At 56.5% G+C, this 24858-nt stretch overlaps 4 protein-coding genes across 8 annotated transcripts in view; 2 read left to right on the forward strand and 2 right to left on the reverse strand.

The window, feature by feature from the left end:
* The window catches only part of RANBP3 (RAN binding protein 3), a 63354-nt gene extending 61717 nt beyond the window's left edge, over positions 1–1637 (forward strand). For all 4 annotated transcript variants that reach the window (XM_074384745.1, XM_003938845.3, XM_074384746.1 and 1 more), the window contains one exon: positions 123–1637. In XM_074384745.1, the coding sequence (XP_074240846.1) occupies positions 123–166 (44 nt within the window). In that variant the 3' untranslated portion in view covers positions 167–1637. The remainder of the gene's footprint in view (positions 1–122) is intronic.
* Positions 1638–1916: 279 nt separating this feature from the next.
* Positions 1917–6087, reverse strand: CAPS (calcyphosine). 2 transcript variants are annotated; one of them, XM_003938848.4, is made up of 5 exons: positions 3483–6087; positions 3301–3407; positions 3051–3228; positions 2724–2849; positions 1917–2569 (listed from the first exon to the last, which is right to left on the reverse strand). In XM_003938848.4, the coding sequence occupies exons 2-5, from the start codon at positions 3381–3383 to the stop codon at positions 2468–2470; spliced, it is 489 nt and encodes a 162-aa protein (XP_003938897.1). In that variant the 5' UTR covers positions 3384–3407; positions 3483–6087; the 3' UTR covers positions 1917–2467. The 2 variants fall into 2 exon arrangements, with proteins under 2 accessions (XP_003938897.1, XP_010347817.1); XM_010349515.3 differs by having other exon boundaries at positions 2643–2849; positions 3483–6048.
* A 1047-nt stretch (positions 6088–7134) lies between these two features.
* On the reverse strand, positions 7135–13365 carry VMAC (vimentin type intermediate filament associated coiled-coil protein). The gene is made up of 2 exons (XM_010349514.3): positions 13123–13365; positions 7135–9354 (listed from the first exon to the last, which is right to left on the reverse strand). The coding sequence occupies exons 1-2, from the start codon at positions 13311–13313 to the stop codon at positions 9036–9038; spliced, it is 510 nt and encodes a 169-aa protein (XP_010347816.2). The 5' UTR covers positions 13314–13365; the 3' UTR covers positions 7135–9035.
* A 1010-nt stretch (positions 13366–14375) lies between these two features.
* Positions 14376–24178, forward strand: NDUFA11 (NADH:ubiquinone oxidoreductase subunit A11). Its single transcript, XM_003938843.4, has 4 exons — positions 14376–14579; positions 21884–21976; positions 22290–22412; positions 23999–24178. The coding sequence occupies exons 1-4, from the start codon at positions 14483–14485 to the stop codon at positions 24109–24111; spliced, it is 426 nt and encodes a 141-aa protein (XP_003938892.1). The 5' UTR covers positions 14376–14482; the 3' UTR covers positions 24112–24178.
* The last annotated feature ends 680 nt before the right edge of the window (positions 24179–24858 follow it).

Consider the following 24858-nt stretch of genomic DNA (forward strand, 5'->3'; position numbering starts at 1 on the left):
TGCCCTGAGGGGGTAGAAGGAGCTGCCTGCCATCCTTGACCCAGTGCCGAGCTCCTGGTGGGGCTGGCAAGACCTGGGAAGTGCGGGCTCCATCCTGACTCGGGGCTGCTGCTTCCCTGCAGGTGCTGGTGACGAAGGGGACGGGCAGACAACTGGGAGCACATAGCGGCCGGGAGCCCGGCTGCGCACCAGGCTGCTGCTTTGTCCGTCTGTCCGCCTGCCCGCCTACCCCCACCCCACAGGCAGCGTCCAGGTGCGGGGCTGGGAAACACACACCCCGCTGGGCCGGCCAGTCTGGACCCGCGCGTCCTGTTCAAAAGCAGACTCGGAAACTGCCTGAATGTGGTTTGGGACATGAGACCTCATCATATTGATGAGTGAAACAAACAAGAACATTTCCTCCCTCCCCTCCTTTGAATTGAAATGGCACATTAAGACTTGTCACAGCTTCTCACTGGGACTGGAGACCTCGTTCCTTCACCCTGCGTGTCGCCAGCCTCTGGGTCCAGCCAGAGCCCCTGGCTTTGCCGCCGCCCACACCCTTCCCTCCCTGCTGCGGCGCCCCGCCCTTGTGGGGAGCAGCTGGCCCTTGGCCTTCTGCCCCTGCCCGGGGGTCTCCAGCTACAGGCCTGGGACCCCTGCCCAGCCTGGGGAGCTGCTCACACGAGTGTAGACACTGGGCCCGTTGGATGTGCTGTTAACTACTATCTTCATTGCCCGTTTCCCCCTTTCTGATTGGGGGGGTGTATATTTTACATCTTTTTTTCTTTTTATTTTCAAAGGCTTTGTTTTGGTTTCTTAGGTTAAGATGCTCTCGAGCGTTGAGCAGGCACAGCTCTGTCGAGGCGTCTGTCCCTCCTGTGGTTCTGGCCTCTGAGGTAGGGGGCAGGGACCCCACTTGTTTCCCACCCAGGTTCCTCCAGGCTGAGTCAGGGGGTACTGAGAAGTTGGAGCCCTGTCTGGCCTAGGCCTGGAGAGTGCCTATCTGGGAAAAGGTCACTGGACCTGGGAGGGTTCCCAGGGTCCCCTGCCCACCCGCACTCCCTGTCTGTCACGTGGTTCGGTGTCATCAGGCACCAGGCACAAACTGCTTCCCGCTGTTAGCCATCGCTCTCCAGCCGCAGGCATCCCTGCCCCCAGGACTGTCCAGGGCCAGGGGCCTCTGTGGGAGCCAGAGGGGGACCCTCACCAGGTCTTGGTGGAGGCGCTTGGGGGCTGGTCCCAGAACAGGCGGTCTCACAAGCACGCAGCACACTGGAGTGGACGGACGCCTGTGCCCACCTGACCCTGGAGCGTGGCCAAGAGCCAGCTGGCACCACCTACCTGCGGAGGCTAAGGAGGAGGTCCTCTGGGCACAGGGCCTCCTCAGGAGCTCAGAGGAAATTAAGAGAAGGCCGCCTTCTGCAGCTGTGCCGCCCACTCCTCTAGGTTGCCAGAGCCCTGGCCCCCAGCCCCCAGCAGGCCTGAGCCAGGGAAGAACCAGAGGCCCTCCCGAGAGACCCAGTCACACGTCTCTGCTTTAAGCCTTAGCCAGCTAGTGACGAGTACAACCAGATAACGCCCATGTGTTTTGGAACATTTCTGTAAGATTGTCATATGAAATGTATTTGGGAACTACATTAAACTTTTACCTAAAACACTGGCCTCTGCTTCCCCCAGGGGCCTCTGGAAGCCCCTTACCAGGAACAGCCTCCACCTCCCTTGGTGAGAACCTCCAGTGGCCTGGTGTCTCATGCTGCCACCCCGAGTGTCACCAGCGCCGGGGTCCAGCAACAGCCCTGGCCTTCCACCGGTACCCACACTTGGCCCCCGACCCCTGCCGCCAGGCCCCGCCCCTGTGGGGAGTGGCCAGACTTCTGTCCCCCTTCCAGGGCTCCCAGCCTCAGGCTGCTCCAGGTAGACACTGGGCACACTGGTATGGTCTTGCTACTTTCTTTATTCCCTGTTTGCCATCTTCTGATTTGGGGCTGATGATTTATAGATTTTTTTTTTCCAAAGGCTTTGTTTTGGTTTCTGAGGTTAGGATGCCTCTTGCCCCTCGCTGCACACCTGAGCAGGTCCAAACTGCCTTCCAGCTTGGCCTCCTCACACAGCCTCCCACCCGGGTTGCCTAGCTTCCTGGGGGACCTCCAGGGGAGGGGCAAGGAGCAGCAGGCTGGGTGGGGGCAATCAGGAGGCCTCGGCAGGGGCATCCCCAGGGGCTCCAAGGCCTCCAGTCGGCATGAGTGGGGAGAGTGTTTCTCCCTGGGGCCCTGTACCAGTGACCCCTGTTAAGACCTTTGTCCTACCTCTGCCTGGCAACCCAGCAGGGACCTGGTCTAGCCAGTCCTGCGGCCTCCATTCCCCCACCTGCCCCTCCCCGCCCTGTGGTGTGGCTAATCAGGAGAGTAGGGGCCCAGGAAAGGGGGAGTCCTTGGGTAGGGGCGGGGAGTGACAGGCCAGGCCAGCAGGGCCGAGCCTGAGCGGCTCACAGCTGCCAGGCACTGGTCATCATGGCCACAAACTCCTCATCCGTGTTCATGGAGGCGCTCACGCCGCTGTAATAGTCCTGGAATTCCGCCAGCGTGACCTGGGAACAGAGGGCTGTGAGGGGGCACGGCCAGGGGCTGCCTCTGAAGGGATCCCCCTGTGCAGCCACCCACCTGCCCGTCCTTCTCGGAGGAGTCGAAGTTGTCCAGGAAGCGGCGCAGCACCTCGTCCTCCGTCCACTCCCCACTGCGCACCTTTGGGTGTGCGCGGCCACTGTACACCCCTCGGAGGTCGTCCACCGTCACCACACCGTCCCCACTGTGGTCCAGCTTGGCAAACGCAGCTGCGATGACTGCCTCCCGGGCCTGGGACATGGCGGGCTGGGACAGGAGGTGGTGACTGGGGGTGGTGGGTAGCGGACTCAAAAGCCCCAGGACCCTGTGCAGAGCACTGGGAATGTGACCCCTGGCAGGTGCCTCTTAACAGCAGCTGTTAGGGAGGAGGCCCCTGTCTCCACATCTCGGCATCCTCTGTCATCCCACACCCAGGGCACACGCCTTGGCTTCGGGGTGAGGCCTTACCCGCAGCGCCCGAAGGAACTCTTCCAGATCCAGTGTCCCGCTGCCGTCACGGTCCCACCTCCTGCACACGCCCTCTGCCTCCGACTGGTCCAGCACCAGCCCCAGTTTGGCCAGGCCCTGCCGGAACTCATCAGCGTCCAGGGATCTGCTCCCATCCCGGTCTAGTCGGCGGAAAAACCTGGCGGGGAGGGGACAGGGTTGGAATAGTGGTCTTAGGGACTGGGGTCAGGAAGGTGAGGGTGCAGCTCACCTGGCCAGGCCCTGGATGCCCGAGGTTCCGCGGGACAGGCACTGTGCCCGGAGTTTCTCCATGGTGGCGTCCACAGCGTCCATGCTGGGTCTGGGCTCTCTGGACAGCTGGAAGGGAAAGAGGTCAAGGTGGGGGCTCCCGCAAGCCCACCCTTGCCGACTGCCCCTTGTTCAGATGCTCACCGGGCCTGCTTCTGTCCCAGAGTCCTGCCTGCCAGGACTTGTGTTAGCTGTGTTGTGCCCAGGGAGACTGTTGCTAATGGAAGGTGCCTCTGGAGACGAGGCGGGGCCCAGCTGCGTGAATGCACTGTGCTGGGGCGGGGCAGCCTGAGTAGTACTTACTCACTGCCAGCCCCACAGGGCCTGGGACAGAGCCAGATCCCTGTGGCTCTGCATCCCTTACTGGCCATGAGGAGGAGGGGCAGGCCCCTGGCCTGCAGGGACTGAAATGCCCTGGGTGGAGATAAGTCAGTGTTGGGGAGGCTTGAGGCCAGATTCCTGTGTGACTCTGGGCAGGTCCCTTTCCCTCTCTGGGCTTCTCAGCCTGAGCCAGGGCTGATAAAATTGCCAAGGAATCAAAGTTCATAAGGCCCCCAGCTTCCGACCAGCCGCAGAGGCCTATGCCTGAAATCCCAGCACTTTGTGGGGGACTAGGGGGAGGATCACTTGAGCCCAGGATTTTGGACCAGCCTGGGGAACATACAGAGACGCTGTTTGTATTATACAACAAAAGAGCCCCAGGTGGCCCAGGTCCTAGGGCCCCAAGACCTCCCACCCAGGCCAGGTCCTGCAAACCACAGGGACTGAGCTGAGCCTGAGGAACACCTCAGCGCACACTGCCAAGTAGCTTGTCACTGGTGACCCAGGACTTTGACTAATTTTTTGTTGTTGGTTTTCAGGCCTGAAACGTGACTTGGTAGGCTTGCTCCTGACAAGGCAGTGAGCCAGAGGTTGTGGCCCCAAGTGGAGGAACAGCCCTGATCCCGGACATAAACCTCAAGGGACGAGGCCACCACACTGAAGGCCTTCAACGGAGACATCGGATATACCTGCCCACTAACATGGGTGGGCTCCCCAGGACTTGCAAGGTGGGCCCTGTCCGGGGACCTACTATGGGTCCAGACCCCCGGATCATTGGAGGCTTCTCCAGGCCTGGCCTTACCTCGTCACAGCACAACTGTATTATCAGAAGTTGCCTTGGCTGAGCGCGGTGGCTCATGCCTGTAATCCCAACACTTTTGGAGGCCAGGGCGGAAAGATCACTGGAGCCCAGGAGTTTGAGACCAGCCTGTGCAACATAGTGAGACCCCCATCCCTACAAAAACTACAAAAAATTGGCATGGTGGTGAGTTCCTGTAGTTCCCACATACTTGGGAGGCTGAGGCAGGAGGATCACTTGAGCCGGCAGTTGGAGGCTGCAGCGAGCTATGATCGCACCACTGCACTCCAGCCTGGGTTACAGAGCAAGACCTTGCCTCTTAAAAAAATAATAAACTAAAAAAGAGGCCGGGCATAGTGGCCCACACGTGTCATCCCAGCACTTTGGGAGGCCGAGGTGGGCAGATCACCCGAGGTCAGGAGTTTGAGAACAGCTTGGCCAACATGGTGAAACCCTACCTGTACTAAAAATTAAAAAAATAGCTGGGCATGATGATGCATGCCTGTAATCCCAGCTACTGGGGAGGCTGAGGCAGGAGAAGCACTTGAACCCTGGAGGTAGAGGTTGCAGTAAGCCAAGATCACACCACTGTACTCCAGCCTGGATGGCAAAGTGACTCTGTCTCAGAAAAAAAAAAGAAAAGAAAAGCAGTTGCCTTTGGAGTCTGAAACCAATCTATAGGTTACAGGCAACCCAGCATCTTGACTCAAGCCACCACTAATGTCACATCAGTTTTATGAGAAACCACAGTGACATCTAGCTGCCAAAATCCTGATGGCTCACTGCAATCCAAAATTATTTAAATAGAGAAATACTTTCGTGTCTGAGTGTTACAAGCAGCAGTTTTTTTTTCTATGTACAGAACTAATATAACCACGATTATTGCAGTGCTGTTTTGGCATCTCATTTTTAAATGTTCAGTAAGAATTTCTTGGGAGGCTAATGCGGGAGGATCACTTGAGGACAGGAGTTCCAGACCAGCCTGGGCAACGTAATGAGACTTTAGAAAAAATGCAAAAACTCAGCCTCGCATGGTGATGAATTCCCGTGGTCCTAGCTACTTGGGAGACTGAAGTGGCAGGATAGCTTGAGCCCAGTAATTTTTCTTCTCTTTCTTTCTTTTTGAGATGGAGTCTCGCTCTATCACCCAGGCTGGAGTGTAGTGGTGCAATCTCATCTCACTACAACCTCCACCTCCCGGGTTCAAGAGATTCTCTTGCCCCAAACTCCCAAGTAGCTGGGACTACAGGCTTGTGCCACCATGCCCAGCTGATTTTTGTATTTTTAGTAGAGATGGGGTTTCGCCATGTTGGCCAGGCTGGTCTGAAACTCCTGAGCTCAGGTGATTTGCCTGCCTCGCCCTCCCCAAAGTGCTGAGATTACAGGCATGAGCCACTGCACCTGGCCAAGCCCAGGATTTTGAGGCTGCAGTGAGATGTGATCACACCACTGCACTCCAGCCTGGGCAAGTGTAAGACTTTGTCTCTTTTTTTTTTTTTTTTGAGACGTACTTTCGCTCTTGTTACCCAGGCTGGAGTGCAATGGCGCAATCTCGGCTCACCGCAACCTCTGCCTCCTGGGTTCAAGCAATTCTCCTGCCTCAGCCTCCTGAGTAGCTGGGATTACAGGCACGTGCTACCATGCCCAGCTAATTTTTTGTATTTTTAGTAGAGACGGGGTTCCACCATGTTGACCAGGATGGTCTCGATCTTTTGACCTCGTGATCCACCCGCCTCGCCCTCCCAAAGTGCTGGGATTACAGGCTTGAGCCACCGCACCTGGCTAAGACTTTGTCTCTTAAAAGAAAACCAGGCGTGGTGGCTCACACCTGTAATCCCAGCACTATGGGAGGCTGAGGTGGGTGGATCACCTGAGTTTGGGAGTTTGAGACCAGCCTGACCAACATGGAGAAACCCTGTCTCTACTAAAAATACAGAATTAGCCAGGCGTGGCGGCACATGCCTATCATCCCAGCTACTTGGGAGGCTGAGGCAGGAGAATCACTTGAACCCAGGAGGCTGAGGTTGCGGTGAGCCAAGATCGCACCATTGTACTCTAGCCTTTTCTTTTTTTTCAGACAAGAGCAAAACTCTGTCTGAAAATAAAAAAAGAAAAGAGAATTTCAGCAATAACTTCCATAGAAATTGGAAATGGCCCTGGCCCTCCAGATCCCTAGTCTCTCCGTTCACACATCTGGGCCTCTTTTTTTTTTTTTTTTGAGACCGCATCTCACTCTGTCGCCCAGGCTGGAGTGCAGTGGTGCGATCTCCACTCACTGCAACCTCTGCCTCCCGGTTTCAAGCAATTCTCCTGCCTCAGCCTCCAGAGAAGCTGGGATTATAGGTGCACACCACCACACCTGGCTAATTTTTGTATTTTTAGTAGAGATGCGGTTTCACCATGTTGGCCAGGCTGGTCTCGTGACCAAAGTGCTGGGATGACAGGCATGAGCCACCACGCCTGGCCTGGGCCTCACTTTCCACAGCTGTAAAGTGAGGACAAAGCCTGTGTCTACAGGGAACCTTGAAGATTAGATGCAGTCAGGTGTAGAGTGCTTGGCACAGGCTCCCTACATTCTGCCTGGCCCAGCAGGACCCCAGGATGAGGCACAGACAACACAGAGGGCCCCCTCTTGCCCCCAGGCCAGGATGAAAGGATGAAGGAAGGACCCAGGCCAAGAAATCATCCGGTTTATTCTTGAGCACAGACAGGCCACAGCCTGCCTTTGCTTTGTACAAACAACTCCCTTCCTTATTCATCCAGAGGAGAAAATGGGGCCATTGTTGCTGCGCTGAGGGGTCGCTGTTGCCAGGCAGGCAGGCAGGCGCCATCCTGAGGGCTGTGGGTAGCCTCCAACCTTTCTGGGCTGAAACAGGCTGTGCCCCTCAGTGGTTCCTGGTATAACAGTTCCCTGAGTTAAGAGGCAGGGGAATGGCTGCTCACCAGGCTAGGGTGACAGGCTGGCATAGAAAGGCACAGGAGTTTTCTCCTTTCCCTGGTTTGATAAAAAGCAAAGCACCCTGAATGTCTCTGGCTAAGAAGGACAGCAGAAAAACAAGGAGTTCAAAAATAGATTCTTTAGGGCGTATAAAGACAGTTGCTTGCTACAAAAGCTAGGCTAGGGCCAGGCACAGTGGCTCACGCCGATAATCCCAGCACTTTGGGAGGCTGAGGCAGGCAGATCAACTGAGGGCAGGAATTCAAGACCAGCCTGGTCAACATGATGAAACCCTGTCTCTACTAAAAAATAAAAAATTTGCCGGGCGCGGTGGCTCACTCCTGTAATCCCAGCACTTTGGGAGGCTGAGGCAGGCAGATCACGAGGTCAAGAGATCGAGACCATCCTGGTCAACATGGTGAAACCCCGTCTCTACTAAAAATACAAAAAATTAGCTGGGCATGGTGGCGCGTGCCTGTAATTCCAGCTACTCAGGAGGCTGAGGCAGGAGAATTGCCTGAACCCAGGAGGCGGAAGTTGTGGTGAGCCAAGATCACACCAGTGCACTCCAGCCTGGGTAACAAGATCGAAACTCCGTCTCAAAAAAAAAAAAAAAAATGTGCCAGGTGTGGTGGTGGGCGCCTGTAATCCCAGCTACCCTGGAGGCTGAGGCAGGAGAATCGTTTGAACCTGGGAGGCGGAGATTGCAGTGAGCCGAGATCATCCCACTGCACTCCAGCCTGGATGACAGAGCAAGACTCTGTCTCAAAAAAGAAAAAAAAAGCTAGGCTGGCTGGAGGGGGCCTCATCACCTCAGCAGATGTGCTAGGGGTCCCCTGACTCCCTTCAGGAGCCCACAGATCCGTCCTGTTTCTCCTGGGGCTCCTGGGATGTGTCAGGCACTGGTGACAGAGAGAACAAGACAAAAATTCCTGCCCTCATAGAGCTTACACTCTGATGGTAAGAAGTTGAGTAAAGAAAATAAAATGAAGCTGGGTGTGGCACAGTGGCTCACACCTTTAATCCCAGCACTTTGGGAGGCCAAGGTGGGCAGATCACTTGAAACCAGGAGTTGGACACCAGCCTGGCCAACATGGTGAAACCCCATCTCAACTGGAAATACAAAAATTAGCTGGGTGTGGTGGTGGGGGTCTGTAATCCTAACTACTCGGGAGGCTAAGGCAGGAGAACCGCTTGGAATTCAGGAGGTGGAGGTTGCAGTGAGCCAAGACCACACCACTACACTCCAGCTAGGGCAACAGAATGAGACTGTCTCAAAAAAAAGAAGAAAAAAAAAAGACAGAAACTCACACCCTGGCTAAAGAGGGTGACCTGGACTCCAGGCAAGCATGGCCAAGTCTTGCCAGAAATCCAGATCTTTGTGTATGCACTGCCAGATTTTTAGCCAGGGTGACTGATTCAAAGTTTAAAAATAAACACATGAACAAGAACACTTCTGTCTGGGTTACACATCTGCATCTGGCCTGTGGGCCTATTTGAAACCATTGACTGTTTCGCCTGTTCTGATGCTTAGGCAGGACTGTGGCTCTGCCACAGGGTCCACCTTCAGGACACTGGTGACTCGGAAGGACACTGACAGCGGTGCCCTCTGTCTCCATTCCGGAATCTGCAACCCGGCTCACACTGTGGTCCCAAACACCGCAGACTGGAGGTGGTCCCCGTTTGCTTCTTCCCCAGTGCTGTTGGCAAGGGGTGGACCAGGCCCACCGGGGGGTGGGGGGCTGGGGTTAGTGGCCGGGAGGGGCCCCAGACGTTCAGCCTCAGCCAGGGCAGCCAGCAGCCCAGCCAGGGGTGGCCGGCGGCGACAGATGTCCTGCAGCAGCTCAGCCCGGCGCTGCAACTGCCTAATGAGTTCATCCCTCTGGTGCACGGCGGCCTGCAGGCTGTGGACAGTGGCCTCCGATGTCATCAGCTGCTCCTGAAGTGTGGCAATCTCGCTGGCAGGAAGGCAAAAGGAGGTGATTACAGAACCCAGGACCACAGGGCCTGCTCCTCCCTGCTGCAGAAACCCAAAAGGCTCCCCATCACCTTTGGGATAAAGCCCGCATTCCTCACCTCTGCCTCAGGGCCCTTCCTGGTCATGAATGGAATGTTTGTTTTTTTTTTGTTGTGGTTTTTACTTTTTTTTTTTTTGAGACAGTCTTGCCCGAATAGTTGGGATCACAGACCCCCACCACCACACCCAGGCTGGAGTGCAATGGCTGATCTCAGCTCACTGCTGCCTCTGCCTCCCAGCTTCAAGCGATTCTCCCGCCTCAGCCTGCCGAGTAGTTGGGATTACAGGCAGGCGCCACCACATCTGGCTGATGTTTTGTTTCTTTAGTAGGAGATGGGGTTTCACCATGTTGGCCAGGCTGGTCTCAAACTCCTGACCTCATAATCCATTCACCTCGGTCTCCTAAAGTGCTGGGATTACGGGTGTTAGCTACCACCTATAATTATTATTACGGCCTATTATTTTTGAGAAGGAGTCTCATTGTGTTGCCCAGGCCAGAGTGCAATGGCATGATCTTGGCTCACTGCAGCCTCCATGTCCCAGGTTCAAACAGCTGTCCTGCTTCAGCCTCCCGAGTAGCTGGCTTTACAGGCACATGCCACCACCAGGCCCAGCTAATGTTAGTGTTTTTAGTAGAAATGGGGTTCCACCTTGTTGGCCAGGCTGGTCTTGAACTCCTGACCTCAAGTGATCCACCAAACTTGGCCTCCCAAAGTGCTGGGATTACAGGTGTGAGCCACTGTGCCCAAGCTAAATAGAGTGTTTCTGTCTCTCTAAAATTCATATGATGAAGCCGTAACCCCAGTGGGAGATGTATTAGTCTGTTCTCATGATGTTCTAAGGACATACCTGAGACTGGGTAATTTATAAAGGAAAAAGATATAATTGACTCACATTTCCACATAGCTTGGCTGGCGGGGGGGACCCGGGAAATTTACAATCATGATGGAAGGCACCTCTTTACAGGGCAGCAGGAGAGACTGAGAGACCAGTGAAGGGGGGGCCTATTATTAAACCATCAAATCTCCCTTTTTCATTTATTTGTTCATTTTTTCTTTTTTTTTTGTTAGATGGATTTTTTTTTTATTGCATTTTAGGTTTGGGGGTACATGTGAAGAACATGCAAGATTGTTGCATAGGTACACACATGGCAGTGTGGTTTGCTGCCTGCCTTCCCCATTTGTTCATTTTTTCTTGAGATGGAATCTAGCTCTGTCATCCAGGCTGGAGTGCAGTGGTGTGATCTCGGCTCACTGCAACTGTGGCCTCCTGCCTCAGCGTCCCAAGTAGCTGGGACTGCTGGTGTGTGCCACCGTGTCCAGCTAATTTCTTTGTTGTTGTATTTTTATTAGAGACAGGGTTTCACCGTGTTGGCCAGGCTGGTCTCAAACCCCTGACCTTAAGTGATCTGCCCACCTCAGCCTCCCAAAGTGCTGGGATTACAGGTAAGAGCCACTGCACTGGGCCATCAGATCTCGTGAGAACTCGCTGTCACAGCATGAAGGAGAAACCATCTCACCAGTCCCTCCCACCACACGTGGGGATTATGGGACTACAGTTCAAGATGAAATTTGGGTGGGGACACACAGCCTAATCATAGGAGGGTATCTGGAGACTGAAGCCTTTGGGAGGTGATTAGGGTTGGATGAGGTTGTCAGGGTGGGGTCTCTACAACGGGAGTAGTGCTTAGTGCGATTATATCAAGAAATACAAAAGAACTCCCTGGCGCGCTCTGCCCGCCAGAAACCTGCAAGCCAGGAACAGGGCCTTTCCCGTAGCCTGACTGTGCTGGCACCTTGCTCTCAGACACCAGCCTCCAGAATGCTGAAAAATAAACCTCTGGTTTAAGCCACTTAGTTTATGGCATTTGTTCATATGAGACAGTCCGCTCTGTCACCCAGGCAGGAGTATAGAGGCACCATTTCGGCTCACCGCACCTCTGCCTCCTGGTTCAAGCGATCATCCTGCCTCAGCCTCCTGAGTAGCTGGGACTACAGGTGTGTGCCTCCACACCCAGCTCATTTTTTATATTTTTAGTAGAGATGGGGTTTTGCCATATTGGCCAGGCTGATTTCGAACTCCTAACCTCAGGTGATCTGCCTGCCTCGGCCTCCCAAAGTGCTGGAGTTACAGGCGTGAGCCACCACACCCAGCCAGTTTATGCCGTTTTCTTATGAGACCTCTCATTTTGTCCCCTCACTCTTCCCAAGTTCGTTTTTTTCCAGTATCTTTTCCCATCTGTTAGCAGGCTCTTCCACCAGGAAGCCTTTGCTCTGGGACCCCTCAGAGCCCCATATGCCCCTCCATCGCAGCCGTTGAACACCGATGATGTAACTGCTCAGTGATACGTCTTTCTCTCCACTGGACTGTGGACACCCAATGGGCAAGGCTGAGTAGGTCTTACCGATGTGGTCCAGTACCCAGCATACTGCCTGATGCACAGTAGGTGCTCAGTGAAGATGAATGAATATGTACAATTTGCTCTGAATTAATAGTTCCCACCTGGACCCCAGCTCCTCCCTCCTTCCTGGGTGGCTGTCTCATCTCTTTCATCCTCAGCTGCCAGAGGGACTTTTCAAAAATGCTGATATAGGCTGGCATGGTGGTTCATGCCTGTAATCCCAGTACTTTGGGAGGCTGAGGCTGGAGGATCACTTGAGCAGCCCCGGGTTGGAGGCCAGCCTAGGCATACAGTCTAACCCCATCTCTAAAGGATTTTTTTTTTTTTTTTAATCTGCCAGGTGTGGTGGTGCATGCCTGTAATCCCAGCACTTTGGAAGGGTGAGGTGGGAGGACTGCTTGACCACAGGAGTTCAGGACCAGCTTGGGCAACATGACAAAACTGTCTCTACAAAAAAATACAAAAATTAGCCAGGTGTGGTAGTGCACACCTATAGTCCCAGCTACTCGGAAAACAGGTGGGAGAATCGCCTGAGCTCTAGAGGTCGAGGCTACAGTGAGCCGAGATCGTCCCACTACACTCCAGCATGGAGGTCGGAGTGAGGCCTTGCCACAAAAATAATAAATTTAGGCCGGGTCCGGTGGCTTACGCCTGTAATCCCAGCACTTTAGGAGGCCGAGGTGGCCGGATCACCTGAGGTCAGGAGTTCGAGACCAGCCTGGCCAACATGGTCAAAATCCGCCTCTAGTAAAAATACAAAAAATTAGCCGGGCGAGGGGGCAGACGCCTGTAATCTCAGCTACTCAGGAGGCTGAGGCAGGAGAACTGCTTGGACCCGGAAGGAGGAGGTTGCAGTGAGCCGAGATTGCACCATTGCACTCAAGCCTGGGTGACAAAAGCGAAACTCCCTCTCAAATAATAGTAATAAATTAAAAAGTTAAAATGCTAATATCATTCAAGCCTGGGCGACAAAAGCGAAACTCCCTCTCAAATAATAGTAATAAATTAAAAAGTTAAAATGCTAAAATGATTCCCTTCTCCCCTGCTGACGAGCCTGCTATGGCTCCCAGTGCCTATACAGGGCGGTCTGTGGTCACTGCGTCGCTCAGCACCTGTGGGAAAGTGGGCCCTGTTTGAAGTTAAAGGTCCACACCTGTGCCACGTCTCTCAACTTTACATACTGATTACTAATTCGATTTTTTTGGTGTGTTTATCAATCCCATAAGCAGTCCCGCTTCCACACTGTTCCCCTGCCCTTCCTCGCTTTCCAGCCTCGGTGAAGTGCACCTGGCCGACCCCGGACCTCACCGGTCTTTGGCGCGGCCCAGCTCGTCCAGGGCGGCGCGCAGGTGCTGGTCGTGGAGAGCGAGGCGCTCGGCCTGGGCGTGCACCGTGCGCTCCGCCGCGTCCAGCCGCGCCTCCAGCTCCGCGGCGCGCCGGTGCACGGCTGCCAGGTGCGCGTTCGCCTCCCGAATCTGCAGGGCGGGCGGCGCCGACATGGCCCAGGCAGCTGTGCAGGCCTGGGCACACACCCGGGCGGCCCGGAACCGACACAGGCCCCGCCTCTGGGAGGACCCTGCCTCTCTGGACCTCGGCGCGATTGGTCGCTGACCCCGCTAGACTCCGCCCCATGGGGCTGGGTCGTGCTCTCCACAAACCCAAAGACTACCACTGATGCCGGCATCGTGAAACTCCGTCGCTGAGCTCGGGTTCACTCTAGGATTGGACCAGATCTTGACAGCCACGCCCCCAGATTGGCCAGATTCTCCGGCGGTTCGCCCAACTCAGGCTCTAAAAACGTGATTGGTCACACCTTGATACTGTCCCCGCCCGACTTGGAAGCTAACACCAGGATTGGCCCGGACTCCTCGAAACAACAAGCCTGACCACGCCCCCGATCCTGCTGCCTGTCAGGGGCAGATCCAGGCACGGTTACGCCCTTTCATTCCTTATACAGTCTCGGATTGGTCAAGTCCCTTTCGGGTTATGCCTCCAATTCTAGTCACGCCCCCAAGCCAAGCGCCTGTGTGCTTCATCCGGCCTAGGGCGTGGGCAGCCGCTGGTTGAACAGAGGCAACGTCCCGCTGAGCTTCTAGTATTGTCATTGGTCACTTTCCCGCCAATCCCCGTCCCCTGTCCATGCCCCATAACAGTAGCACGCGGCTCCGACTCCAGCTTGGTGATTGACCACAGGGCATGACCACCCCCCATACTGATTCTGACACGGGTGTGGGCACATCCCTGCCATGCCGCGCCTCACAATGACGTCTCGCTCCCGTCAAGTGGAATCCCGCCCGTTCCAGTCTGAGCCTGGACCTTTCTCTAGATTAGTTCCCCTCTCTGGTATTCAAAACCTCCCTAACCTAGGATTCACTGAGCTGGGACTAGGGAAATCTGTCTGTACTGATCACAGTGGTCCTCAGTTTCCCCCTCTGGGAATCGGCTTGGGGGTGCACGTGCGGCTCTCTTCCACTAGACCTGTTCCCGGCGCGTGCGCGCGATCCTTGTTCATGTCCGCGGCTGTCAATAAAGTTGCGCACTTGTTGCCTGCCTTCTCCGCCGTGAGGTTGCGCGCGCAGCCCAGGAAGTCTCGCGATCGCCAGCGGTGTCTGCCCTTAACATTTGCAAAGTCGACTGAGTCCCCGGTGCGGAATAGGAGCTGCGAGCTATGGCGCCGAGGATTATGACTCAGTACTTGGACATCCCCGATGGCACCGATTGCCACCGCAAAGCCGCCAGCACCACCGCTACTGGCACCGTAGTCGGTGGGTGCCGGTCGGGCCCCGAGAGTGGAGGGCCGGGGGCGCTGTGAGGTCTTGGGGTCACTGGGGGCTGTCTGAGTGGATCGGACGGAGCTGGGAGTCTCGCGGGTACGCATGTGGTCGTTATCGGGGTGTCTTGGGCGGCCGTGGGGGGGTATCTTGTGTGAAATGGATGTTGGCAGGTGGTCCAGCAGGGTTGGCATTGGGGGTCGTGACATGTGACAAACTATTCCCTGGGGTCGTCTAAGGAGGTCCCAAGCGATCGCCAGACTCAAATTGTTGAGTGAGACAGGGCCATTATCAGCGTCCAAGGAGCCAGGGGACCCCGAGACTTTCTAGCGGTTAACAAGATTATTAGAGGGGGTCATGAGTCATGATTTGGGCATCTGAGGGTGGTACAGAAGTTTGAGAATGTTTTGGGGTGGGATGAGTTCTTTCTGTGGTCAAGGGGTGCTGGGGGGTTAGGGACATCTGAAGCTTTTACTGGGACCGCCAGAGAGGTCCTAGGTGAGGTGGATCAGGAGCTACTGAGGGTAGCGTTGCAGGGAATGACAGGGACCCACAAGCCCTCGCGTTCTCTTATAGCGGAGATCCCAGAGTCTTATCCCTTCCACCCTGAGCATTTCATGGACATCATGCTTTTAATTCTCAGCCCCAGGTTGGGACTCATCAGGTCCCAGATGGGGCTGGAAGTCTCCACTGATTAAGAATCTTTTTTTTCTCAGGCCGGGCGCGGTGGCTCAAGCCTGTAATCCCAGCACTTTGGGAGGCCGAGGCGGGTGGATCACAAAGTCGAGAGATCGAGACCATCCTGGTCAACATGGTGAAACCCCGTCTCTACTGAAAATACAAAAAATTAGCTGGGCATGGTGGCACGTGCCTGTAATCCCAGCTACTCAGGAGGCTGAGGCAGGAGAATTGCCTGAACCCAGGAGGCGGAGGTTGCGGTGAGCCGAGATCGCACCTTTGCACTCCAGCCTGGGTAACAAGAGCAAAACTCCGTCTCAAAAAAAACAAAAACAAAAACAAGAATCTTTTCTTTCGGGCCGGGCGCGGTGGCTCAAGCCTGTAATCCCAGCACTTTGGGGAGGCCGAGGTGGGTGGATCACGAAGTCAAGAGATCGAGACCATCCTGGTCAACATGGTGAAACCCTGTCTCTACTAAAGGTGCAAAAAATTAGCTGGGCATGGTGGCGCGTGCCTGTAATCCCAGCCACTCAGGAGGCAGGAGAATTGCCTGAACCCAGGAGGCGGAGGTTGCGGTGAGCCGAGATCGCGCCATTCCACTTCCAGCCTGGGTAACAAGAGAGAAACTCTGTCTCAGAAAAAAAAAAAAAAAAAAAAATCTTTTTTTTGAGGGTGGGGAGAGGAGTTTTGCTCTTGTTGCCCAGGCTGGAGTGCAATGTCGCGATCTCAGCTCACTGCAAGCTCTGCCTCCTGGGTTCAAGCGATTCTCCTGCCTCATCCTCCGGAGTAGCTGGGATTACTGGCATGCACCACTACCCTGACTAATTTTGTATTTTTAGTAGAGATGGAGTTTGTCCATCTTGTTCAGGCTGGTCTCAAACTCCTGACTTCAGGTGATCCACTTGCCTCGCCCTCCCAAAGTATTGGGAATTACAGGTGTGAGCCACAACACCTGGCCAAGAATCTTTACACACTGGGCCAGGAGCCGTGGCTCACACCTGTAATCCAGCACTCAGGAGACCAAGGTGGGAGGACTGATTGAGGCCAGGAGTTCCAGACCAGCCTGGGCCAAATAGCAAGATCCCCATCTTTGCCAAAAAAGTAAAAGGGGCCAGGTGTGGTGGCTCACGCCTGTAATCCCAGCATTTTGGGAGGCCAAGGCGGGCAGATCACAAGGTGAGGAGTTCAAGACCAGCCTGGCCAATATAGTGAAACCCTGTCTCAACTAAAAATACAAAAATTAGCCAGGTACGGTGGGGCACACTTGGGAGGCTGAGACAGAAGAATCGTTTGAACCCTAAAGGCAGTGGTTGTGGTGAGCTGAGATTGTGCCACTGCACTCCAGCCTAGGTGAAAGAGCAAGACTCCATTTCAAAAAAAAAAAAAGGAAAACAGCCTGGCATGGTGGTGCGTACCTGTAGTCCCAGCTACTTGGGAGGCTGAGACAGGAGGATCGCTTGAGCCTAGGAGTCTGAGACTCTAGTTTGCTATGATTGCACCATTGCACACCAGCCTGGGCGACAGAGCAAGATCCTGTCTCAAAAAAAAAAAAATCATGGCTGGTGTGTGTATAAGCTGAGGAATCATTTTGGTCACCTCTGTATTTCCAGCATATGTAAAACCGGACCTGGCCACAGTTGCAGCTCCATTGGGAGGTGAATTAGGGCATCACTCCTATATTTTGCATAATTAATCATAGTAAGACAGACCGTTATTATATCTCCATTTCTTCGAGGTAGGGACTGAAGTTTGGAGAAGCATGTTAACTGCTGCAGGGTCCTTCGAAGCTGGGCTGTGAGTCCAGGTGGCTGACCTCTTCCTAGGGGTCTCTGAAGCAAGGAATGTTCCCATCAGGTCCTTATCGAGGGTCTTCAGGAGAAAGGGCTCAAGGGGCCACCCAGGGGATAGGATCTGACCCTGAGAAAGACGTGTATGTTGGTGTTGATGTGAGAGAGAGTGTGTGTGTTCCTCATGCATGAATACAAGATGGATGGGCTGCGGTCCCAGGAGGCCATTGGAAGAGACAGCTTGTCTCGCAGTGTGGTGCTGCTGAGTGAAGTCTCTGGGGCGAGGGGAGGCTTCCTGGAGGGTCTTAGAGGGGGAAGTGGGAACTTTGTTTGTTTGTTTTGAGACAGTCTTGCTCTGTCATCCAGGCTTGAGTGCAGTGGCATGATCTTGGCTCACTGCAACCTCCACCTCCTGGGTTCCAGGGATTCCCCTGCCTCAGCCTCCCAAGCAGCTGGGACTATAGGCACCCGCCATCAAACCCCGCTAATTTTTGTATTTTTTAGTAGAGTCGGAGTTTCACCGTATTGGCCAGGCTGGTTTGGAACTCCTGACCTTGTGATCTGCCCGCCTCAGCCTCCCAAAGTGCTGGATTACAGGCATGAGCCCCCGCACCCTATGTTTTTTTTTTTTTAAGCTGGAGTTTTGCTCTGTCACCCAGGCTGGGGTGCAATGGCGTGATCTCAGCTTACTGCATCCTCTGCCTCCCAGGTTCAGGCAGTTCTCCTGCCTCAGCCTCCCAAGTAGCTGGGATTACAGGCACATGCCACCACGCCCAGCTAATTTTTGTATTTTTAGTAGTCACGGGGTTTTACCATGTTGGCCAGGCTGGTCTCGAACTCCTGACCTTGTGATCCACCTACCTCGGCCTCCCAAAGTGCTGGGATTATAGGCGTGAGCCACTATGCCTGGTCAGAAGTGGGAACTTTTGACAGAGGTGCCATGTCAGGGCATCTCTGATGGTGTCGGATTTAGATTTAGGGGTGGTCAGTGGTTTCTGTGAACCCTCCAGAGTGCCCAGGGGTCTTCCAGGATAACATTTATTCTCCCTAATTTTTTGGTGGGGGGATACAGGGTCTCATTCTATCACACGTACTGGAGTGCAGTGGTGCGATCTCCGCTCACTCCAAGCTCCACCTCACGTTTTCAAGCAATTCTTGTGCCTCAGCCTCCCAAGTAGCTGGGATTACGGGTACCCGACTCCGTGCCTGACTAATTTTTGTATTTTTAGTAGAGATGGGGTTTCACCGTGTTGGCCAGGCTGGTCTCAAACTCCTGCCCTCAGGTGATCCGCATGCCATGGCCTCCCAAAGTGCTGGGATTACAGGCATGAGCCACCTTGCCCAGCCTTCTCCCTAAATTCTTCAGTGGCCGGCTCCACTCACTATGCAGGACTTGGCTGAAACTTGCTTCTGAGGAAGATAAATTGTTTCCTGGCTGGCTTCCCTGAGTTGGGGACCCTGGACAGCGGGAGACTGTACTCAGCAGAGCCCAGGACCTGCGGGCACACGATAACTATGGATGGATGAATGAATGAATGAAGCATCCTGTGGGGACCATTTGTGAGTGAACGTGGCACTCTGTTAGGTACTTGGTAACTTTGTGATTGAATGAATAAGTGAGTGAGTGTTAAGTCACTGAATGAATTCACACTGTGTCTAGTGGTCACTGCGGGAGGCTCAGAGGGAAGCAGCAGTGGCAGAGCAGAGGGAAGGGTCTGGGGGCTCCTGGAGGGGTGGGTGTGGCGGGACACCGCAGTTTGATGACAGCTGGGTACAGTCGGCATGGAGCCGTCCTTGGCCTCTATGGGATAATCAGAGGGGTCGCAGCTCGCCCACTCCCAGTGCAAGGGCTTTGGAAGGGATGGAGGGTAGTGGGCACACCCACCGTATCAGTGTGGCCCATGAGCTGGGGCTCCCTTGGCCAGGACACTGCATAGGGGGGTGGCATAAGGAGGTTCCGCCCAGAAGTCGCTCGGTGACTGGGTTCTGGGGGTGTCACTGAGTCTTGTCGGTGGTTCCCCCTTGAGATGAGACGGTTATGAGACTCTCATGGCTGGCCCAGCCCTAGATCAGGACTCAGCAGGTCCCAGCCAGGGCTGGTAGTCCCCTTTCATTAGGAATCTTCAAGGTTGGGCCCGGTGGCTGACCTTGAAGTCTGTACTCCCAGCACTTTGGGAGGCTGAGGCGGGTAGATCACCTGAGGTCAGGCGTTCAACACCACCCTGGCCAGTAAAGTGAAACCCTGTTCAAGCAGGAGAATAGCTTGAACACGGGAGGCAGAGGTTGCAGTGAGCCGAGATTGTGCTGTTGTACCCCAGTCTGCGAAGAATCTTCATGGAGTCCAGCTCTCTTCAGTTAGCAAATAAATAAATAGGCCAGACACGGTGGCTCACGGCTCTAAGCCGTGTGGGAGGCTGAAGCGGGCAAATCACAAGGGCCGGAGATGGAGACCATCATGGCCAACGTGGTGAAACCTCATCGCTACTAAAAACACAAAAATTAGCTGGGCGTGGTGGCGCACTCCTGTAATCCCAGCTACTTGGGAGGCTGAGGCAGGGGAATTGCTTGAACTAGGGAGTCAGAGGTCCCAGTGAGCTGAGATTGTGCCACTGCACTCTAGCCTGGTGACAGAACGAGACTCGGTTTCAAAAATAAATAATTTGACAAAAGAATCCGAGATGGGAGGACATGTCTGTGTGTGTGTGTGTGTGTGTGTGTGTGCGCGCGCGCGCACGGGCACACTGGAGTGTGACTGAGGATGGGGCTGCTAGGCCAAGAGCAGGTGGCGAGGCCTGGGGTGGCCCTGTGCGGGACTCTAGTCCCTTACACTCGATGCAGTTGCACCCCCTTCCCCGCTGCAGCCTCCAGACCTGGTACTCCCTCTATCCATTTTTCTTTCTTTTTCTTATTCTTTTTTTTTTTTTTTTTGAGACAGAATCTCACCCTTTTGCCCAGGCTGGAGTGCAGTGGTGTGATCTCGGCTCACTGCAACCTCCACCTCCCGGGTTCAAGCGACTCTCCTGCCTCAGCTTCCCAAGTACCTGGGACTACAGACGTGTGTCCCGACACCCAGCTAATTTTTGTATTTTTAGTAGAGATGGGATTTCACCATGTCAATCAAGCTGGTCTTGAACTCCTGACCTCAAATGGTTCACCCACCTTGGCCTCTTAAAATGCTGGGATTACAGCTGTGAGCCGCTGTGCCCGGTCCTTCATCCACCTGTCTGAGGTTGGGTAGGGATCCCAGGGTCAGCGTGGGATTAGGAGAAACCAGATCCACAAGGCACTCCTTATATGTGATCCCTTTCTGTGCATCCTGGGCCTCAGTTTCCCCATCTGTGCTTGGGGTGAGCAGATGAGCCCTCCTCTGGGCTGCTCCGAATATGAACATCATTGCTGGGTGTGAGAGTCCCCCCCCAGCCGCCCCTGAGGGATAGAACCACCATGAGCTGAATTGGATCTGAGGCTGGGGGGTCACTACTAGGCCTGGGAAGTCCTGTGGGTCCAGCTGGTTGGGAAACTGGGCTGGAGCCCATTCCCCTAGGGCAGTCGTGGTGGGTGAAGCATGAGCTTTGGTCAGATCTGCCTGGCTTCCAGGCCGGCCGTGCTGGGTGACCTCAGGGAAATTGCTTTGCATCTCTGAGGTCCCTCCTGTGAAGGAGGGGCTCACGGGGCTGAGCCCATTGGACCCTGAGGAGGATGAGGGCCCTTGTGGCCCGTCCGGTCCGTGGCGGTTCTATTTTCTCTGGGTGGGCTGGCCCTGGGAGGTCCCTGCGTGCAACTAGGCCATGTTTTGAGGCTGTAGGAGAGGGGGGGTGCTTGTCTGCCCTGAGCAGTGTCAGGCACGGGATGGGGGAGCCTGGCTCGCACCGCCTCAATCTGCCCGTCCACTGTGGAGGGGCTTGTGAAGCTGGGCAGGCACTGGCCTCACCCAGGACGCCCCTAGACTCCCAGTGGGGTCAGTGGTCTGGGATCAAACCTCTGTCCCCGCCACCTACCTGGCCCTATGTTCTGGGCCTGACTTCTGCCCAGGCCCCTCATGCATACAAACCAATGTCAGGGGCAGGGTGACCAGGGGAGATGGCAGAGATGGAAAAGCTGACCCTAGTGGCGAGGCTGGGCGGCGGCCAGGCAGCCAGGTGTGCGGGACGAGCCCAGGCCCGAGCTGCCGGCGAGAGAGGGTCGAGAGTGGCAAGGAGGAGGCATTGGCAGCCGGGCAGGGAAGTGGGGCCGCTGCCAAGGGGGATTAGGCCCAGGAGCTGGGGGCCCCACAGGAGAATAGAGCCATTGATGGGAACCCAGAGCTGAAGCTGGTGCCAGGGCCTGTTGGGGGCACCGCTGAGCTGGTGCTGCGAGGCCGGAGGCAGCCGCAGGACAGAGGTCTGTGGCATGTGCTTGTGCCCACCACGTGGAGGGGTGTCCGTCTGCCGGCCGCTGCCCTGCCAGGGCCAGCATGGGTCATGGGCACCCAGCGGGGGCTCTGCGGGAGCCAGTGCTGGTCAGGCTTGAGTAAGTGGCCAACGGAGGCAGGGAGGCCTGGGGGGAGTGGGAAAGAAGTGAGAGGCCCCCCAACTTCGGAGCAGCAAACCCAAGTTCAAATCCAGCTCTGCCACTCAGCAGCCAGGGGCACCACGGACAAAGAAGGGGTGCTCCTGCAGCCACCTGGGGACATCGTGAGGACTGAGGGGAAGAGACCACCCTGTGGGCTGCCCGGCCCAGCGAGGGCTTAGCTGCAGCGGGGTCTGAGCCTCCTCCCTCCCCTCCCCTCCCCTCCCCTCCCATTCCCTTCCCTCCTCTCCCCTCCCCTCCCATTCCCTCCCCTCCGTCTCACAGGTGGGACCTATGCTGCTTACAGCGTCACTCTCCATCCTGCGAACAACTTCCTTGATGGAGCGCTCAGGGCTGGACGGTACACATTCACTGGAGGTAAGTGAGCTGGGCTGGGCATGGCGGGGCCCTCTCCTGGCACAGCCCCAGCTCTCGGAGCGCATTTGACAGCTGCGTCTTCTCCCACACTCCCCGGCCCGTGTCCACGGTCCCGGCCGCCAGGGGAAAGTCGAGTATTCCTTTATCGGGAACACGTGTCGGGTGGGGAGGCCCCGGAGATCAGCGGCAGGACTGCGGCTGCACAGCGAGCGGCCAGCCTGTGGCGTGTCTCCATTCCGACGCTGGCACGAGGCTCCCTCCGTGCCCCTCTTGCGGCACGTGCTGAGCACCCACTCCTCTCGTCTGCCCGCAGCCGCCGTCGGGGCCATATTCGGCCTCACCTCCTGCATCACCGCCCAGGTCCGCCAGAAGCCCGACGACCCCCTGAACTACTTTCTCGGTGGCTGCGCCGGGGGCCTGACTGTGGGATCACGCGGTGAGTGGGCCCCACCCCACCCACCCTCCTCCCAGCGTGGCAGAACGACCCCTGACCTCTGCTGACCCTGCACACTCTTCCACCCCGGACAAGGAGCCAGGCAGCCCCCTTGAACCTCAGCCAGTTCAGTCGTAGCCACTGCTGTGTACCACGGCGCTAGGGCCTCGGCTCAGCCGGCAGGGCCCCCTGCCCTGCGCGTCTCGTCCCCGCCTCTGCTCCTCACTCTGCTCCAGCCGCACGGGCCTCCTTGCTGTTCCTCCCGCATGCCAGGCACAGTCCTGCCCCAGAGCCGTTGTGCTGTTCACTGCCTGCAAAGCTGTTCCCTTCACTGTCCTGACCACCCTGTGTACAAGCCAGCATCCCCGCCACCCTCACTCCAGCCCCTTCCATCTGCCGTGGCTTGTCAGAGGACACAGCCACTGCCCGTCTCCACCACTGGCCAGTGAGTCAGCGAGGAGGTGCTGGCCCTCGCCCTGCAGGGGAGCTGCCCCCACAGCCTTCACTTTACAGATACGGGTATTAGGACTCAGGGAGGGAGTGAAGTGGCCCGAGGCCGCCTGGGAGAGAAGTGGCCTCCTTTGCAGCCAGCAGAGGGTGCAGCCCTGGTGGAGGAGGCCCACCTGGAGCACGAGCCACACCCCACTCCTCCAGCCCTCCCACGGGCCTGGGCTCGGGGTCAGTGCCTGCCTGTGCCCGGGGCTGACCCCCAGCCTGCCAGTGCTCGGGCCCTCAGGCTGTCATTGCCGGAAGAGCCTGGCTGTTCACTGCCCTGTAAAGGCTGTAAAGACTCGGGCCCTCGGGGCCGGCAGGAGGAGTGAGCGAGCCCCCTTGGTCCAGCACTCTGGCCTGGCGTGTTGGGAGTGACGGATGGCAGGTTCCAGGCAGGCAGGCAGGGAGGGTGCAAGGGCAGGGCCCACGCCGTCACTGTGCCTCTGCAACAAGGCTCTGGGGCGGCCGTGCACCACCCCGGCTCCCACCAGAACTGGTCAGAGGTTGGAGGTAGGCCGAGATTTTGACTGTGGCCCAGCCCTGGCTGGAACTGTTCCCTGCCCCAGGCCAGCCTCCTTGTCTCTCTTCAAAACCTCTGAGTCCCTGGTGCATGGAAAACGCCTCCTTTCTCCTCTGGCCCAGGAGCTTCAGGGCAGGAGAGCCAGGCGAAATGGGGGGGCACCGTCTGGGCTCTTCGGGACACAGACCACGAGGCAGCTCTGTGGCCTGGCCTTGGCGGCGATGGGCAGAGAAGACACGGAGACACCGACGTGTCACCACTGCCTCGTGTCCAGCCTTGCCCCAGCGCCAGCCAGGGCAGCACGGTGTTCCTCTCGCAGGGGGCAGTCGGTGTGGGGCGGGACGAGGACCCACAGCCTGGGTTCCTGCTGGGAAGCCACCTGGACTCGGGCCCCCCTCTGTGCCTCAGTTTCCACATCGGAGTCTAGGGCCTTCTTCCTAAGTGACTTAATAATCCCTGAAGAGGGAGTCCTGTCGGGGTCTCAGTCTGGCTCCCAGGGTGGGCACTGGCTGGGGCGTGGAGCATCGTGGTCCAGCCCAGCCCCAGCAGGGCCTGACCTCACCTCCCCACTCCGCAGTGCGCAACTACGAGGTGGGTGCCGCCTGCTGTGTGTACTTCGGCATCGCAGCCGCCCTGTTCAAGATAGGCCGGATAGAGGGCTGGCGATTGGTTTCAAGGCCCGACGAGTGAGCCCTGCGCCTGCCGGGACCTCCAGCCTGCAGAATGCATCCAGAAATAAATTCTGTGTCTATGTGTGTGTCGGTGTCCAGAGGGCTTGGTGATGGCGACACGGCGGCCAGTGAGGGCGGATCCAGGCGGGAGTGAGGAAGGGAGATGAGATAAGGCCCCCTGCACACGCGCCTGCCTGCCGCCTGCTGTCCCTGCCAAGGGTACCAGCCTGGCCCTGAAGAACTGGGAGTGCATCGGGCTGGGGCTGTCCGGAGCCGCAGAGGGGAGACTTGGCTGGGACACGCCCCCACCTCTGCCTCCACCAGTTCCCAGGGCAGGGCGGGAGCGCGCAAGTGACCTGCCAGCAAATGGAAACGGCCCTAGCGCCACGCAGCACCACGGCCCTGCCCTCAGCGCTGTCGGCCCCGGTCACAACCCCCATGCAGATCATGAGCCATCCCTTCTCTGGGCCTGTCCCCAAAGCCAACAGCATGTGGAGAACACGCCCAGGCCCCATCTCCAAATTCCTGGGCACTGGAGCGGAGAGCCCCAGACAGGTTGGCCCAGCAGCCGTCCCCAGCTGGCAGATCACTTGGAGCCCCTGGGGCTGGGACAGAGCAGGACAGGACCCCCCTCAGCATCTGGCTGGTGGCAGCGATAAGGGAAAGAATTGTGATCCCTTCCCGCCGCCGCCTGTCAGGCCTGGTGATTTAGGCAGCCCCGGAATGCTGGCACCACCCGGGCCCTTTCTCCAGACCTGGCCCAGGC

This window comes from Saimiri boliviensis, chromosome 14 (assembly GCF_048565385.1).
Source record: "Saimiri boliviensis isolate mSaiBol1 chromosome 14, mSaiBol1.pri, whole genome shotgun sequence".
Classification (NCBI taxonomy): Eukaryota; Metazoa; Chordata; class Mammalia; order Primates; family Cebidae; genus Saimiri; species Saimiri boliviensis.

What these genes read in the sequence shown, in the direction of transcription:
- CAPS (XM_010349515.3), bottom strand. Translation starts at nt 3,383, where the DNA reads ATGGACGCTGTGGACGCCACCATGGAGAAACTCCGGGCACAGTGCCTG. An exon ending in AGTTCCTTCGGGCGCTGCGG is followed by an intron (nt 2,850 to 3,050) that starts GTAAGGCCTCAC and finishes CTCCTGTCCCAG; the next exon opens with CCCGCCATGTCCCAGGCCCG. An exon ending in CCTCCGAGAAGGACGGGCAG is followed by an intron (nt 2,570 to 2,642) that starts GTGGGTGGCTGC and finishes CTCTGTTCCCAG; the next exon opens with GTCACGCTGGCGGAATTCCA.
- VMAC (XM_010349514.3), bottom strand. Translation starts at nt 13,313, where the DNA reads ATGTCGGCGCCGCCCGCCCTGCAGATTCGGGAGGCGAACGCGCACCTG. An exon ending in CTGGGCCGCGCCAAAGACCG is followed by an intron (nt 9,355 to 13,122) that starts GTGAGGTCCGGG and finishes CCTTCCTGCCAG; the next exon opens with CGAGATTGCCACACTTCAGG.
- NDUFA11 (XM_003938843.4), top strand. Translation starts at nt 14,483, where the DNA reads ATGGCGCCGAGGATTATGACTCAGTACTTGGACATCCCCGATGGCACC. An exon ending in CGCTACTGGCACCGTAGTCG is followed by an intron (nt 14,580 to 21,883) that starts GTGGGTGCCGGT and finishes TCCGTCTCACAG; the next exon opens with GTGGGACCTATGCTGCTTAC. An exon ending in ACGGTACACATTCACTGGAG is followed by an intron (nt 21,977 to 22,289) that starts GTAAGTGAGCTG and finishes GTCTGCCCGCAG; the next exon opens with CCGCCGTCGGGGCCATATTC.